Source organism: Lepidothrix coronata, unplaced genomic scaffold (assembly GCF_001604755.1).
Source record: "Lepidothrix coronata isolate B3197 unplaced genomic scaffold, Lepidothrix_coronata-1.0 Scaffold102, whole genome shotgun sequence".
Classification (NCBI taxonomy): Eukaryota; Metazoa; Chordata; class Aves; order Passeriformes; family Pipridae; genus Lepidothrix; species Lepidothrix coronata.
Genome location: NW_016690282.1, coordinates 3,167,274 through 3,183,990, shown reverse-complemented (window position 1 = coordinate 3,183,990; position 16,717 = coordinate 3,167,274). Strand labels below are relative to the sequence as shown.

The 16,717-nt window shown below is 41.7% G+C and overlaps 1 protein-coding gene across 2 annotated transcripts in view; it reads left to right on the top strand.

Moving 5' to 3' along the window:
- Positions 1-16,717, top strand: part of BTBD11 (BTB domain containing 11) — a 182,629-nt gene that overhangs the window by 126,422 nt on the left and 39,490 nt on the right. For both annotated transcript variants that reach the window (XM_017823415.1, XM_017823416.1), the window contains exons 5-7: positions 9,404-9,569; positions 12,924-13,013; positions 16,124-16,225. In XM_017823415.1, coding sequence (XP_017678904.1) covers positions 9,404-9,569; positions 12,924-13,013; positions 16,124-16,225 — 358 coding nt within the window. The remainder of the gene's footprint in view (positions 1-9,403; positions 9,570-12,923; positions 13,014-16,123; positions 16,226-16,717) is intronic.

Below are 16,717 nucleotides of genomic sequence, written 5' to 3'. Positions count from 1 at the left end.
TGTGCTTGCTTTGGGCAGAGGAGTGAGGGAAGCTGGAATCAGTCAGGAGCTGCCTGTGTCCTTCCTGACTTCTTTTCATTTTACAGCAGCAGATGGGCCAGAAAGTTTCTTCCCTCTCCCCAGCTTTCAGAGATGAACAGGCATATAAATGGTCACCTTCCCCCAGGAGAGAAAGCTTTAGACAGATCAGTTGTTTCCACCTTTTGCAAGGAGGTAGGTTTCACAGATGGATTGAGTGCTGGATGCACAACAGCTAGCTGAGATGGCAACCCAAGTTGTGTCCAGGATATTATCACAGTGGGAGACAACAGTTAAATTAAGCCTTGCCTGTACACAGGCCCTTTGGGCCACCTGGGGCTGCTGTGTGGAGTCAGTAGAGAACTGTGTGCAAGGTAGCTGTCTGCTGGCATGAATCTGGTGAAGGTGGGTGCTCTGCTCCCTGTTCTAGACCTTGAAGACATCAGGGATGAAGGTGATTTGTTGTCAAAAAGGGACATAGTGGCAAAAACTGTGTTGACCTGCCTTTCTACTGCAATAAGGTAGCATCAGTGCTCAGTCTGCACTGGAACTGCCTGACTGCAAACAGATGCCTGGTTTTGGCTTCTCCTTATAATCACATCTGCAAGGGGTACTTTTCCCCTTGCTTCAGCTAAACACAAGAAGCTCTTTGCATGTCTTTCCTTCCTCCATTCTGCTTAAAACGAATAAAACCCAATGTGTTAGACATGGTGGGGAGGATTGCTGGTGCATGACTACATCTGGGATGGGAGGCTGACAGCAGAGGAACAGAGAAAGGGAGGAGCATCCTGTATTGCTCAGCACGAAGACCGTGCTTTTTGTCAGAGTCAGGGGCTTCATTTCTGGTGGCAACATATCATGACAATCCTGGAGGATGTAGAGATGCTGGAACACCTGTGAGAGGTGTGCATCAGTGCCAACAGAGGCCATCACCCAAGAACTTAAGTGAATACTTTGCCTCTGGTTTTGAGGAAGAAAATCCTGTTGGAAAAATAAATCACAGCAGCAAGGTTATGAAAATGGAAAAACAGTAATCAAAAGGAGAGCAAATTATGCAGCTTAATGCACTCAAATCAGGATGAACAGATAACCTCTATCCCAACAAAGAGAAAAAGCTGCCTCACAAAATGAGGGGGTCAGAGGAAAATATTTTTAACAAAGCCTGGAGTGATGCCATAACTCTAAGGATTAATAATAGTAATGCCCAACATTTGAAAAGGATGAAAAATGATCCAAGGAAAATTCCAGGCTGTTAGTGCAAGGCCTTTGAATGTTTTTTCAAGCAAAGACTGATTAAAGACATGTTGTTGAGGGAAAAATGGGATAAAATGTGACACAGATTTTCTAAAGATAGATCTTGCCAGGCTAATCTAATAACTTTTTTGATAAGATAACTGATTTTCTACCCCAAGGAAATTCAGTAGATTTCATCTATTTGGACTTGAGTGAAGATTTGATACAGTCCATGCAGAGAGCTATTAAGATGGAGAAGATGGGGGTTAGAAAAGAAATTGGAAAGTGAGCAGGGGCTGGCTTCAAGAGAAGTGGCAAGCGCTGGGTTGGCTGAGATGGGGTTGCAAGCTGGGACCTTCAGCTCTCACTCTTAAAAACTGGTATTTTTTAATTTTCAGAAAGGGTTTTGGCACAGATCTTAGCAGTGTGCTCATGAAGCTAAAATTTGCTGATGCCATGATGCTGAGAGGCATTGTCCTGACAGAGGAAGTTTGGGAAATCATCCAGGAAAAAGTGGATGACCTTGAGGGCTGGGACAAAATAAACGGGACGAAATGCAGTTTTCCACAAACGGAAGGCAAGCATGTGGAGATTAAATAGAAAAATACACACTGCAGTGTATTTGTAAGATATACACTATATATGCAGAATAATATATACTATATTGAGAGCAGAGTATTGGAAAGGTGGTGGGAAAGGCTTTAGAGCAGTATTTAATCTCAGAATGATTGTAAACCACAAAAGTGGATTTTTCCTCAGCCATGAAAGAAGCAAATGTATTTTGAGGCTGCATCGGGAGAGGTATTTCCAGTCGAAGCAGGAAAATTTTGATGCCACATAAAAGTGGTAGGAAGTGATGTGGAATCACAAATCCTGTGTCCTGGTCAAGAAAATATTCACTTTGGACAAGGTAGAAAGAAATGGGCTGGGGTGATTTGATTTTTGACAAAATGTTCTCGTGAAGGCAGACTAGAAGAAAGGGGCTCGCTCAGCTGGGCGAAGTGGGTGTTGAGGGAACATGTGGCCCTTCTCCAGAAATACATCAGGAGTAAACAGCATGGAAGGAAAAATATACTATTTAAAGGACAGCATGGACACAGGAGTATGTGAATATTAGCAAGTAATGAGTAAGTTCAGACTGAAAGTGTAGATATATCCAAGCCTTGCTGCAGCATAGGACCAGGTTTATTAACCCTCCAGTCCCATATGCTCCCTCAGCTGCTACCCTTCACAGTCTCACCCAGTGCTCAGAGTTGCATTTACAGCTGTGATCCAGAAAGGTCTCTGGGCAAATGCAGTGTCTGAGTGCCTTTGAAAATCGGTCTTTAATTGAAAATCAGTCCCGATTTCCAATTAGCCTTGTCCTGGGAATACCTAAGTCTGCTTTTCTGTCTGGGACCATCCCTCTTAATGAAGGCTCTTCAGGAAAATAGGATTATCCATCTGAAGAGTGAAGATTATTTGACATGAGAGCATCCTTGGCTCATTCTAGAGAGTTTTCTTAAAACTGTAGAAAGGGGAAAATATGGTAATGGAAAGGGAAGATGTGTTATTTTGTTCTTTCAGAGCAGGCTATACCATTTGCTGTGTCATCCTAATACTATACCACACATATGCAATTCTAACTTGAAAGTGAAAGCAGAAGAGTTGCATTTAATGTTTTATTTATGGAAATCTTGTGCTTGTACTAGAGCATGAAAATATAAATAGACTGTAATAAATAGAGATTTGAAGGCAGAAAAATATTTCCACTGTTCTTTGCTCTCTCTTAAAATGTGCTGGGTAAGGGGCTGAGTTTCTGGAGAAGGAGAGAGAGTATAAAATTGTGAAGAAATTCTGCTGTTTAATTAGATATAGCCACTTTTAAGTAGGGATGGTTGGTAGTTGCCAGTTTTCTTAAATGTTCTTGTTCTTCCCACAGATTTTCACTACTGCTTTAACACCAGCCATGGCTATTGCTGTAATTAGATAGAAAAACACGAGCAGTAGCAAAGAAGCTACTCGACAAAATCCAGCAGTTCCCTGGGGCAGATGGTGCCAGCATATGAAGGAGATTTTATTACTTAAAAGGTAGAGCACAGGTTTCCTGGGGTGAATCTCAACCTGTCCTGCCAACCGTCTGCTGGAAGACAACAATAATAAAAAAAAAATATTGAAAGGGGAGGACCCGGTCCTCATGTTCTTCTTCACTTTTAGGGCAGAATACACTTGCATTTTTGCAGGCTTTAGGATCAAGCCGCCTTTTTCTCACTGCAAGCAAGATCATTGCTGCTGTTTCATATGCTCTGTTCCTTTTGTTACATTCCTGAATATATTACATTACATGTTCCTTTATTACATTCCTGAATATAATAATCAGGATACAGGTAACATACTGTCTTCCACTCATTAGTGAAGACTTGTGCTCTCTATTTATATGAAAGATGAATCTGTACTGAAGTTTTCCAATGATACCGTGGCCTTGTTTGGAATCTGAACTCAGATTCAATTTTGAACATGGTTCCCGACCTATATACGTGGAACTAGAATACTAAGACTCTTTTGAAATACAGATTTGGTCTTGATTTGATAGTCACATCACTTTTTTAATGTATTTTCCATTATTTTTAACCAGTTTAGTCTCAGACTGTTGACAAGAATAAGAGATTGGATAATAAATATCTGGAGTATTTATTTCTTGTCTTAATTTAGCTCCTGATTAAAGTAAATGGAGATCTTCTATATCTACATTAAAAAGTAGTGCTCTTCATCACTTTGATCAACATGTTTGTGTTTATATTTCCCTCTCTCCAAAACTGAAAATGCAAATCATTGTCTCAGTATAGTATTTATATATATTGCAGGTCTATTAATATCAACATTATATTCCTTTTTAAAGTTCCACATTGGAGTAGTGCTCTCAAATTTAAATCAGATTGTCTGCTGCTCCTACTCTTGCTCTTACTCTTGTTTGTGTCTGTAGTCTCAGTGAAGAGCCCCAGACAAGGAACAAGACTCTTTTGTGCTATGGGCTGTGCAACCCAGATCAAAACAGCAATCCATGACCCCAAGAAATTCAGCATTGCAAATGCATGTATCCTGCTGGCTAAAATATGCCTCCTTCCAGACTTCAACCAGCTGAATTGTAATTTCTGACTCAAGACCTCATTCATATTTAGAACAGATTGAATAAATTCCACAGAGCTAAAGTGATGGACTTAATTATTAGATTATCATTCTTTTAATTGAAAGGGCTGATGATCAAGTCCCAGGTGGACAAACAAGATTCTGATGCTTGGCTATCAGTGTGATGATCTGTTTCTTTCAGCAAAGGGGAGCGTTTGTCCTGCTGTTCAATAGAGTCTGCACTCCATTTCTTTTAAATCAACTGCATCTACCAGTTACGATGGAAACACTTTGCCTTTGAATCATCCATTTTCCCAAATGTATTCAACCCATGAGTAACTTATTAAAGATCTGCACAGACTCTATCTTAGCCAGTCTGAGTGAAAATGAAAAAAAAAAACCAAAACCAACCAAACCCTTGTGTTTAAACCACTGCTGTAGAAGTGCTGCATTATGTTTTCATAATGGGAGTTTGGGAAAAGGAAAATAGTTTTCTGTACTGCTAGGACCCATTACAAATGAAGAAGATTATCTTTGACTCCTTTCAGAGGTCTGAGTATTTCAGGATATGATAGAATGTCATGGTCACCATGCAGTGTTTGACAGTGACCATTTGCAAATAATTAATGTTACCATGGCATTCCCCATATAAAGCCACGGTAAATTTAATTCTGTGCAGTGGCAACACTGTAATGATCTTGAAGATAACTGCTGTAGAGGCAATATCTGTGAGGAATTAAATGAGGACTTGGAGAAAATCATATTGCATTATAAGTTAAAAAATGTGGTCACAGCTTTACTGCAAATATAAAATCAAGATTATTTCACTTGTTTCTATTTTTCCTATTTTTTATAAAGGCAATTGTTTGCTTGATTCACGCTGCCGAGGGACCTGCTAAAGAGATGACAGTCTGTGTGATCGAAACTCTGAATTAAAAGGGGTGGATTTGCTGTCGAGCACAAGGACTAGGATCAGTGTATATTATTAATTCAATTTTAATCTCACTTCTGGGAGTGAGACTGTGTGTACAGTGGTGGTGGTGCCAAGGAGCCTGCCCAGCCCCACAGGAAATAGGGAAATCCAGAATGGACTCTGTCTTTTTTGAGAGTATCACCCTCAAAAGATGTTGATCAGTCCTACCTTTGTTACTGTATCACCTCTGGGAGACCTCAAAGTTCACCTAACCCAGCCAGCATCTGGTGTTGTGATGTCCTGCCATCCTGAGACTGTCCCTTGGTAGAAGAGGAGGAGAAGAACATTGGCCCCCCTGGTCTTTTGCTTCTCTCATCAGCCTTCCCTGCCCCTTCAATGAAAATGCACCTTTTCTGCAAGTCTTGGGGAAAGGATGACCTCTGATGAGGATGAAACTCATCTGAAAGGATAAACTCTGCTGGCTGGCAGACTCTGGCAACAAACCAAGATGGCCTTGGGGGGACATCCTGCTGCTGAGCTGGTGTCAGCCTCCTGTGCACTTGGAAAGATCACAAAGACTTTTTGGCAAAAGGGCCATGAACTGACTGTGCAACTGGGGAGGTTTCCAGCTCTCTTTGCGCTTATGCTCTCTTCCCTTGCTTAGCAGGCACAGTTTCACAACTCTGAAAAGTGACCCTATATATATTTAGCTGACTTAACTGTTCCTCCTCAGCCTTATTTTTCAAGCTTCTTCCCATCCCTTTCCCACCCCTTCATAGCTTGTCAGTGTGTTTGTTTCAGTCCAAAGTTAAGAAGTCTTGATCAAGTCAAGCCTGGGTGTCTATTCCCTTCCTCCTTTTTTTTCTTGCATTCTTTGATGTTTATGATTCTGAATGGTGTCCATGATGGAGCAGTATCCCTTTATACAGTATAATACGGAGCAGACACTCTCTGCTTCTTTTGGAATCAACACTATACAGTGAATGGGATGAAAGAGGACTTGAGAGAAAATGCAGCACTGTGGTGGCTTAAGTTTGATTTTTGGTGGGTTTGGGTTTTTTTTTGATTTTTCAGTTTTCATTTTGAAATGTTTCTGCTCAGTCTGCCTACTGTACTGTCTTCCCAGTTGGCTTTCTCCAGTGTTAAAAGTGATGCTGTGTTCTTCTATTTGTACTTGTAGTTCCTGAACATTTTTGATGTCTCGTCATTACTTTTTATCAGTACGTGTTAAATCTCCTTTTCTTTAACTCATTCACCTCTCTGGCTTTTTGAGACGTTGCTGTGCTTTCTCTTCTTGTCCTCTGTTCCTTTCCCTCGAGTCACGCTCTTGTTCTGTTAAACTCACCAGTTTGATCACTATCCATTTTATTAGTCAACATATGACAATGGGGTTACTGACAGTGGTCTATATCAGATTTTGCCATATAGTTTCCTTTGCTATGTCCCATAAATTGGGGCTGTAACTCACAGTGGGTCCTTTTTGGGGTATAAAAAGGCAGTGGGCCACTGGTAGTGGTACTAAGTTGTGGTTTCTTGTTTTGTGGTACTTGGTGTAGATCGGACTTTGTCAGCCCAGGCACTCCTGCATCCATGTTATTGTTGCAGTGTTTTTACAGCTGTAGCATCCTGGAGCCCTTGGACCAAGACATTTACCCCCCCAGCTGATTAAAGAGTACTAATTCGCTGATACTCAATATCATCAGGAATTCATGGGTTTCCTTCCTTGACTATAGTAAGCAGGTGAACTGACATGTTTGTAGGAGACCAGAGCCAATTCATGAAGGAGTTCCCAGTGAAGAAGCAAGTAAGTTTTGAACCCATGCCAGTGTAGAGATCTGGGCATCCCATACATGGTAGGTGAGATAGGTCCATGTTGGTCTTTCCTTCCTTGTGTGGGTGTGCAACCCAGGTCAAAATCTGGGTTTTTTTAAAAGAGGAGATCATCAGCTATCATATTTCATGCACCGAGCTGGGCTGACGTCAGTGAAACTCTGTTTCTGCCAGCACTGGGTTTGACCCATTTTATTCAGTGTAGGTTATATACCTCAGTACAAATTATGAAGCAGTGACTTAACACAGGCAGTGATTCATAGTGACAGACACCTCTGCAGAGAATATCTAGATCTTTCCACTTTGCTGAGGAACCATCTTGTTTAGAGCCCAGAGTCATCTGGGAATGGCCAGCTGCAGCTGGAAGGTCCAGACTCTCTCTCCATGCACCAAAACCCCCACCACCTAACTTCTGAGCATGCTTTATCTTTGCCAAGCATTAAAGGAGGGCACAGATGATTTCCAGCATCTCATGGATGGGGGTAACAAGCATCAAATGTTGCTGTAGCTCTTGTGTCAGAAATGAGCCATATGGTGTGAATGTATTTAGCCTCAATTGCTCCCATGGATCTCAGTGTCAGTGAGCTCAGCCCTGCATATCTGTGCTGGTTTTGGTTTTTCCTTAAACTCGGTCAGAAACTACTGCAGAAACCCCAGCCTTGCTATGCATTGCTTTCTTCCTCTCTCTTGTGGGCATATCACTGGTGCAGAATCTGCTATTGCTGTTGCGGTGCGTTTATTGTGACTGAGTGTCGTCCATTAATCTTGCAACATATTGTTGTGATGAAACATCATCCTTGTTCCCTTGAGTAGTGATACTCCAAGCATACCTTGTTTGCATTCTTAGGACATGAACTTTTTAGCAGTCAAAGCCCAAACTGAACACATAGAATGAACATCAACAAACATCTGTTGTCCTCCAGACTGGTTGTGGCTCAGCACAGCAGAGAGCAAGCCTGAGCTCAGATGCCAGTTTCAAACCTGCACAAGCTTTGATCAAAACACTTTGTATTTTCCATCTCACTTTCCTTCCTCTGTTGAAAGAGGAAAAGTGGTAGCTATTGCTACATACCACTGCTTCTGTATAAACAGCATATTTGTTACATGCTGCTGTTAAATATTAAGCAGTGTTATATATTTTATAAAGCTCTGATAAAGAACTTTGAAGAAGAAATTTAAATTATAATGATGTGCTGTTTGTATTTTTCTTTTGATTTGCTGCTTTTTTTTAAATATGAAATAGAAAACAAATATTTGATGTATGCTTGACTTTTTCACTTTTGATCTCTGTTTTGGTTTTCCTTCATAAGTAGCCCCTCATTTTCTGACCTAGCATTTTTGTAGAATGAAAACGGTGTTTTTCCAAACAGTCCTTTATCCAAGTTCACAGCAAAAGCACTGTGGATTTGGACTACACCCTCTGCTCCAGACACTCCTCAGCATGAAAGAAAAGCAAACCTGTCTTTTAACAAGATGAAACCAAGTTGGATAAACATTAGATTTGAATTGCCTGGCTCTCTCTGGAGCTGTAGATTCACATCTTGGCCAAATAACTCTTAGGCCTTCTTTTATTTGGAATGGATATCAGTTTACAGTTTGAATAAGACCTTAAAAGAATGATATCTGATGTGTCAGACACAGCCAGCAAGGATTTGCAGTGTTTTGCCACGATTACCTGGCAAGATTGCCTTGTCCCCAGTTGCACGGTGGTCTGATGTACATGTGGCGCTGCTTAAGTAGGGGAGTTGAACCTGCTGACTTCCAGAGGTCCCTCTCAACCTCAACCTGTCTGGGATTCTGTGACTTAGCACTTTCTGCTCCAAAAAGGCTTCCCTCTTACTGGAGCTATGCTGTAGGTGTTTGGAGTGACAGTATTTTCTCTTTGTTGTATTGTCAACAAATGGATTATACATCCATTTGATGTAAATTCAAAGCTTACTGAAGTCACTGAAAGTTTTCAGAGATCAGGGGAACTGGATAACCTTGCCATGCAGAGAAAGAAAAACTTGTGGTGACAATGTATTGTGCATTGCTTAAACAGGGAAACAAAATCAAGTGCAAGCTGTGCTTTTTTTGCCCAGTTTTTAATGAAATGTATAACTTGTCCCATGAAAGAGAGACCAAGGGCAATCTCCATTAGCTTGCATTATCATTTTCCATTCAGCATTTCCCTCGCACATATAGGTCAAAGGATGTGTGCCTGACCTAAATCCTTCAAAGACAGGGCAAAGTATTATTTTCCTAGGGACAGCAAGGTCTGTCCTCTGATTGTCCTCTGAGGGAGTTTATTTCTCACATCCACAGAATCGACGACTGTTTTTGTGCGTCTCGGAAACTGGATGCAGTTGCCACTGAAGCGAAGTTCAAGCAAGACCTCGGTTTTCGGATGCTCAACTGTGGCCGAACGGATCTGGTTAAACAAGCCATATCCTTGCTGGGGCCAGATGGGATTAACAGCATGAGTGAACAGGTAACGGGATAGAAATTTAAAGAGGTAACTGTGAAATGTGGGGGGTTTGTCTGCTTATCACAGAAAATGAGCCCCAGCTTTCAGCTATTCATAGATAGGACCTTAGTGCTTTTCCTGCATTACTTTGCATTGAGTTAAAGCTCTGACAGGTCAACATCTGCGTTAAGTTGGGTCATTTTGAGTTGTATTGATTTGTCAGTACTGGGGTAACTCAGCATGAGTGCGACTGCACCCCTGGAATCTTCTTAACAATTGAACTGAGTCGAGTGAAGCCAGAAGATCCCAAGAGAGCTTAGTGTTGATCTGAATACTTAAAATTGCTTCAATGCCATGAACAGTGGTGTGAGACAGGGCTTTGTGAGGTGAACATCCTTCCACTGAATGCTGCTCCGGGATCTGCAATGCATTTCATGTGCACCACAGAACTCCTGTCAGTAGATCAGTTGCTGGCACTCTTTGACTGAGTTCAGCCCAGTTTGAACTGCCCTTGCAGGAGTGAAAGTATCTCAGCAGTTACCCCTCCATTGATCATTGTGGCCAACATCCACCAGTTGAAGAGCCTAAATTTCCCTGGAGCTACACCCCAATGAGGCTGGTGGTTATGTCTGGGGATAAACCTGCCCTCTGCAGCTACCTGGCAGCAATCTGCTGGACTGTGATGCTCGCTGAGGTCAGGCCATGTTTCCTTTTGAAATAGAGCGTCCTGACTGTTTTGGTGCCCCTGATGATAGTTCATCACTGCATGTTCCCAGAGCTGTGGCATCCTCTTTGGCAGGAGCCAGATGGCTGCCACCTCTGAGGTGGTCACTTGGAACACGAGCCGGACTGTTCATGGACTTAGGTCTTCTGAGATGAATGCTGTTCCAGGAATGTGAGTTGCATTTCTGTTCAGTAGCTTCAGTCTGAGTCAATATTGTGAATTCATCTGAGAAAAGCTTTAGAACAGGGCAGTACTCCCCGCAAAAAAACCCAGTTTTAGACAGCTCATTCCAAGCTTCATACATTTATTATACTTTTTAAAATTATTATTATTATTTTAAGTTAGTCTCAACCTGGAAACTTTTCACAGCATATTTCGTCTGTCCTCCAGGCTGAAAACTGGGAACACTCTGGCTTGGTTCATCAGAGTACCTAATCATATGTTGAACTCTGAACACGTGCTTTTACATCCTATTTGGGTGAAAGTTAAGCCTGTACTTAAATGGTTCACTGGATCAGATGTCCCACATCTTGCAGGACAGAGTCATAAGTGATACAAAGCTGAAAGAAAGACAGTAATTTTGTATTTTGCCGAAAACCAATGCCCTTTGTGTTGATTGTGCACATTGTTACCATATTCCTGTGTGTGCTTCGAACACTAATAATGAGCTCATTAAAAATCCATTTCTCCCACATGCAAAGAGAGGAGGGTGAATGGTGCTGCAGCAAAAGGCTCAGCTGCTGGGCAAGCCTGGGGGGACTGGCAGAGACAAAAGCAGCAGGCACAGCAGTCCAAGGGAAGGGGAGGTTAGAGACCTCATTAACTCTTTAAAACCCTGATACTGCAGCATGATATTCTGGGCCCCTTTTAGTCAGTTGTAAGTCCTTCAGCATCAGCAGGATCAAAATATCTTGTGTGGTTCCCAGGCAGACCCTTGGCTCTGGGTGTTGCCACAGGATTCTTCACCATGGCTCCCTATGTGCTGTGTCTTGCAGGGGGGAGCCCTGGCACCCAGTTTTCGAATTCTTTTTCTACAGATCTGGTTAGACCCCTTGTGCTGAACACTTGACTTAATTATGGAATGATGCCACTTACAGAAATTGAAAAAATAGTTGAAGGAACATGTATTTAATTTTAAACTGCTATCCTATCCTTGTGTTTCAAGGCACAAACACAATTTTTTGTAATTCTTATGGTCCTGTTTGTTCCTGTAGTGTTTGTTGACTGCCAGAGGAAATGTTTTGCTATTGACTGTAGCTGAAGTAATTTCAAATTCTCTTTGCAAGTACCTTCAAGTCACCCAAGAACTTCCCTTGCCTGGGGTGAACTTGTTTTTTCTTAATAATGGTATGAGGCCCCAAGTACCTGTTCCCTTACTCTGCATTTCCATGAGTACACTGCAGATTGGATCCTGGGAAATGCTCAGTGTGTTTCAGGGAGGATCTAAGGACCTTGCAGGGACAAACCTTAATTTATATTGTCTCTGCAAGAGCAGCCCTTCCATACATAAGAACCCATTACCTTTAGCCCTGCATACAGACAGGAAAAGTGGGGTAATTCAGCAACAATAGTGGTACTGGGCTCCTGCTAGGGAAAGCATTGTCATGGATCTGTATCTGGCCAGGCTGGGTGCCTCCAGTTTCTCTGAAAATCACTTCAGAGCAGCACTGAGGTTAAACAGCAAAGGGACTATCGTCTGACCGCAGATTTACTGGGGGACCTAAGCATAGGCTAAAAACATGCATCAGAGGTATCTGTGTGCTTCAGGAGATTTACTGCAAAACAACTGGTGGCTGTTGGTCAACACCCCCTACTGTATTTAATAAGCAGCTTCAGCTATTACAATTTACTGTAGATTTAATGATTTTTTTTTCATGGTTTCATCTGGATTCATTACCACAGCCACAGTAGTACTTACCTTAAGGGAGACAGTGATCAGCCATAGCAGGTATTTCAGATTAATACAAATTGCATTGCAGTGATTCTGTATAGAAGGGTCACTTAATCTACTTTTTCTCCAAGAAGGGCCTTGTTTTCCTAGAGCCAGCAACTTGCAACAAAGCTATCTGGCATTTCATTTAAAATTAAGTCCTTGTTTGCTAGAGAGTACTATACAAAGCCTTGACATTTCCAGCCCCTTACAGTATCCGTGTTGAAAAAGCTGTGCTCAAATCTAACCTATCTTAAAAGAAACTTGAGATGTTTTAAAGGCTCTTTCAGTAATTAAAAAGTTAGATTTTATGACACTGTGATCGTAGAAAACTGAGTAGAATTACTGTCTTTTCAAAATACCAGTGGAAATAATAGTTGCTTTGGTGAAAACATTTCTCTGCTGGGACCCTAAAGACAAAAATACTCAGTTTAGTATATGAGGATGGAGTGAGGCTGGCACACCTAGTTCCACTTACCATACTGAAAGTAATATGAAAAATACAAGCAGTCAACGCAAGTGACAACAAAAATGGAGATTTTTACAAAAATGGTTGGCTTTTCCTACTCTGAGAGGCCTGTGTGTAACAGAGGTAATGGCTTTCATTAAATACATATTGTTAGTCTTGATGATATATACTTGAATAATTGTTTTAAAAAATCAAAGAGAGTTCTGTGTTAAATTTGTCAATTCCTTTGTTTTTTAACTCCAAAAAATGAACTAGGGCATGACTCCACTGATGTATGCTTGTGTCAGGGGTGATGAGGCTATGGTGCAGATGCTGCTAGATGCTGGAGCAGATCTAAATGCTGAGGTGAGGACTTTTTGTTGGTTGTATCTTTGTTCTGTTGTTTGTTTACATCTTAAACTACCCCCTGAAACTCTAGCAGAGCGAAAATCCCAAGAATTAAAGAGAAAATAAATCTGTGTTATCCTGGATGGGACCACTTGAAATGAATAGTGAAATCAAATGGCATTAGGTTAACATTGGGATTCACTGCATAGAAATGGTCAAGTCATCGGAGTTAACCCACAGGTAATACTGATTTAGTTGTGTTTGCACACTGCAAATGAATACGGGCATTAGCACTAGCACGAAGCACAGCTCTAATGCTATTGGAAGGACTCCCTGAATCTCATCTGGGTTTAAATGAAGAGGGTAAAAGAAACACCCATCTGATAACCTGCAAAAGCTCGAGCATTTCTATGCATAGGGATGTTCCAGGTAAGCATCCCCAGCACACAAGTGCGATGTAGGTTCCATTGTTTTGTTTTACAAAGTACCTTGGGCTAAAAATTGTTGGATGAGGAGCTTGAAGCTTCCAGAATATTAATGTCTTTTTGATGAATGCACATCACAAACTTACACAATCTGTCCACCAAACAGATTGTGGTCCAACTCTGTGCAATGCAGGTATGTACATTTAAAAGAGCCGTTTGAAAATCCACAAAAGAATTATTTGTTAATGATTCTAGTTTCAATTTGTTGAAGTCATGAGTAAATTAAGCTGTCTGCTTCACTTATCTATGTTCCATCTGTTCTGTTTGGACTTGAGCGAGCTGATAAAGTGTAGTCACTGCTTCAGACAGACGTTTTGCACTTTTGAGAAGTCTAATTTGAAAGTAGAAATGGATGTCACCTGTAGGAGATTGACAGTTGTTACTATCATGAAATCAGCTGCTGATTTCAGTTCCCCACATTCAAGCACACCACCAAGAGCTGACAATAACTGAATATTTGAACCCCTAGCGAGCCCAAAGACTGAATGGCATAGAGACTGAGCTCTCCTTTAACCCTGTCTGTGGCTCAGACATGAGATGGCATTATTTGGTAGCTAGGATGAGTTTTCATTAGGAGCAGTCCTCCCAATTGCTCCAGTAATCTGTCAGACTTGAATCAAATGCTAATTTAAACAGTTTTGTCTTCCTGAAACTGCTGACATCTGAGAGAACAGCTCCAGTGAGGAATGCGAACCTCCTCGATTCATTACTGTAGAGTGTTTGCTCTAAAATCAAATGAAAACACTTTGGGACAAGAACTGTGAATAATTATGGTGTGCAATTATAAGATGATTTGTGCACACCACAACCAACTGTGCAAATTGGGCAATTAAGGCAAAAAAAAAGGCAAATCAACCATGAACAAAAATAAATACTCTGTCAGGTGCCTGCATAATTTTCCCCCTTTCACTTTGCAAATATGTTTCCAAAAGTAGCCTAAAATGCTAGGCACCTCCCTTTTTGATTGCCCATCTTTAGTCAAATGGACTCTATTTCCAGATGTGCTGAGAAGCTGCAGTTTGCTCTCTAGTCAATGGGACCTGTAGCTGCTCAGCAAACCTCAACCTTAAAAGCCTGGTCAGCCACAGGTCTTCTGCAAACACCACGTCGGCTGGAAAGAACTCTAAACGAAAAAAAAAGGAGCAAAGGAGTTAAAATGACTTCATTTTCTTTGCCATTTTCCATGGACTGCCCCAAACAGTGGTGAGAACATGTGCTTGAGGAGGAGCTGGATGCATTCACTAGACCGTGGTCCTGCCCATCCTTACCCTCTGCTGCTCTTACTCACTCCACATCCTAAACCCCAAGGCTGGAGCTGCTTGATCCTCTTCCTTCTGAGCAAACCCAGACCCTGAGAAGCCCTGTGCCTTTGTTCAGAGGCCAACACGCTCCTCCTGTTGCCCTTTGAGGTCTCTCCTTGGCAAATCTGGGCGATAACAGCCAGGTGCTGGTGCAGATCCGCTCCTCTGGCAAGCTATGGGATCTGCATGGGCTCTTCAGATTTTTCCCTCATCCCTGTCCTTGGGACTGAGGGCCTGCTTTTGGCAAAACACTGCATGTGGTGCTTGGAAATGTGAGCTGCTAATGGAACCGAATATTTAATACCTGGTCCCGCTCCCCTGTATGGATAAAGGTACTTCAGATAAGGTAGTGAAAGCATAGCTGGCTGGTGAAACAGAGAGACAGTGCATCTTTTACTCTCATTTTAGTCCTCTTCTGAAGATCAATAACAAGATTTTGAATTTTAGTGTCACACTCCATCTGAGTGTGCAGTCTCGAATTGCAAACGTTCATTAGATTTTACCATATCTGTGAACCTCATCAATATTAATACCCCCATCTCTAAGACAGGGAAACTGAAGCAAAGAATGGTTATTCATCTTCCCCAAGTCTACATTAGAAGCACAAGGCACTAAGGCATAGAAAATGGAAGGAGCAATCTGAAAAATAGCATTTTGTTTTCTAAGGGTATAGTTTGCATCTCTTTTAACTGTCACCACCCTGCACTTTTAACTCAACTCAGACAGGAGAAGGCAGTAAAAAGCAGTTTTCTTTAAACATTTCTGAAGTGCCACTCTGCCCCATTGCTTCTCACATCTCTTTTTCCTCTGGTGAGAGAGGAGGAGTCTGGAAGGATGCCTGCAAGCTCCAGGGTAGGGCTTGTGATGTGTCCTTCATGATGGCAGTGACAAAAGTCATACTGATTTAAGTGCAAAGAAATTTGGCTGGGCCTGGAGCAGTCCCAAGGCCTGGGGCTGTTGATACACGGTCTGGAGAAGTCAGTGGGAGTGGTCCTTAGCTGTAAGTGTCCTGATCCATCCTTGCTTCCCCAGTGTGTGCTGTTGTAACCAGCTGTGGATGTTTTGCCCTTGTGCAAAAGAATCTGGTGGCCAGTGGTTTAGATGGAGCTACAGTAGTTGGTAAAAGACTTCATTTGGTAAGAACTCAATTCAAGCTGTCAAATCAGCATGAACAGTTTTAATATTGAGAAAAATTTTGCAGGAAAAATATGAAGCCAATCATTTTATAAAGCACCTTTCCCAGGTTTTCTATTTCACTTACTCCCTCACATGCCTGGCTTTCAGGCAGGTTGAATTTTGTTACATATAGCTCTTTAAAAAAATAACTTTAATTTGTTTGTAGGTTGTCAGTACTGCTCATAAATACCCATCCGTCCACCCTGAGACCCGCCATTGGACAGCTCTGACATTTGCTGTGTTGCATGGACATATTCCTGTAGTTCAGGTATTACTGTATTTCCCTACCTGCATCTCATTCTTTTTTTTTCCCCCTCCTCTTCAGTTCTAATTACATCCATCTCAAAACAGCATCCTCTTGTCATACTCATATTGGTTACTCCTGCTTCTTCAAGAGTGTACTGATATATAATAGACTTATTATGTAGTGAGTATGGTGATCAAACCTTAACCAATATGAGGCTTAAGTAGGACAATTTTAAAGCAAAGTTGCACCAAAGAAAGTCTGACAACTCCTTGTGCTCCTTCCTGACCACTTGTTTTATATGTTTGTTTATTCATTCATTGCACTTTCTTACGCTATAATATTCTAGCAAACACAAAACCGCTGCCTTGGTTGGAGAGAGGTGGACAACAGCCCTTGTGCTGCTCCAAAGGGGGAGAAGCCCTCGCTCTCCTTACCCCATCGAGGTGTCGTGTGGGATATGCTGGTTCTGTGCTTTGGCATCTCAAAAGTTGAGAAGGTTTATTCTTCAAAATA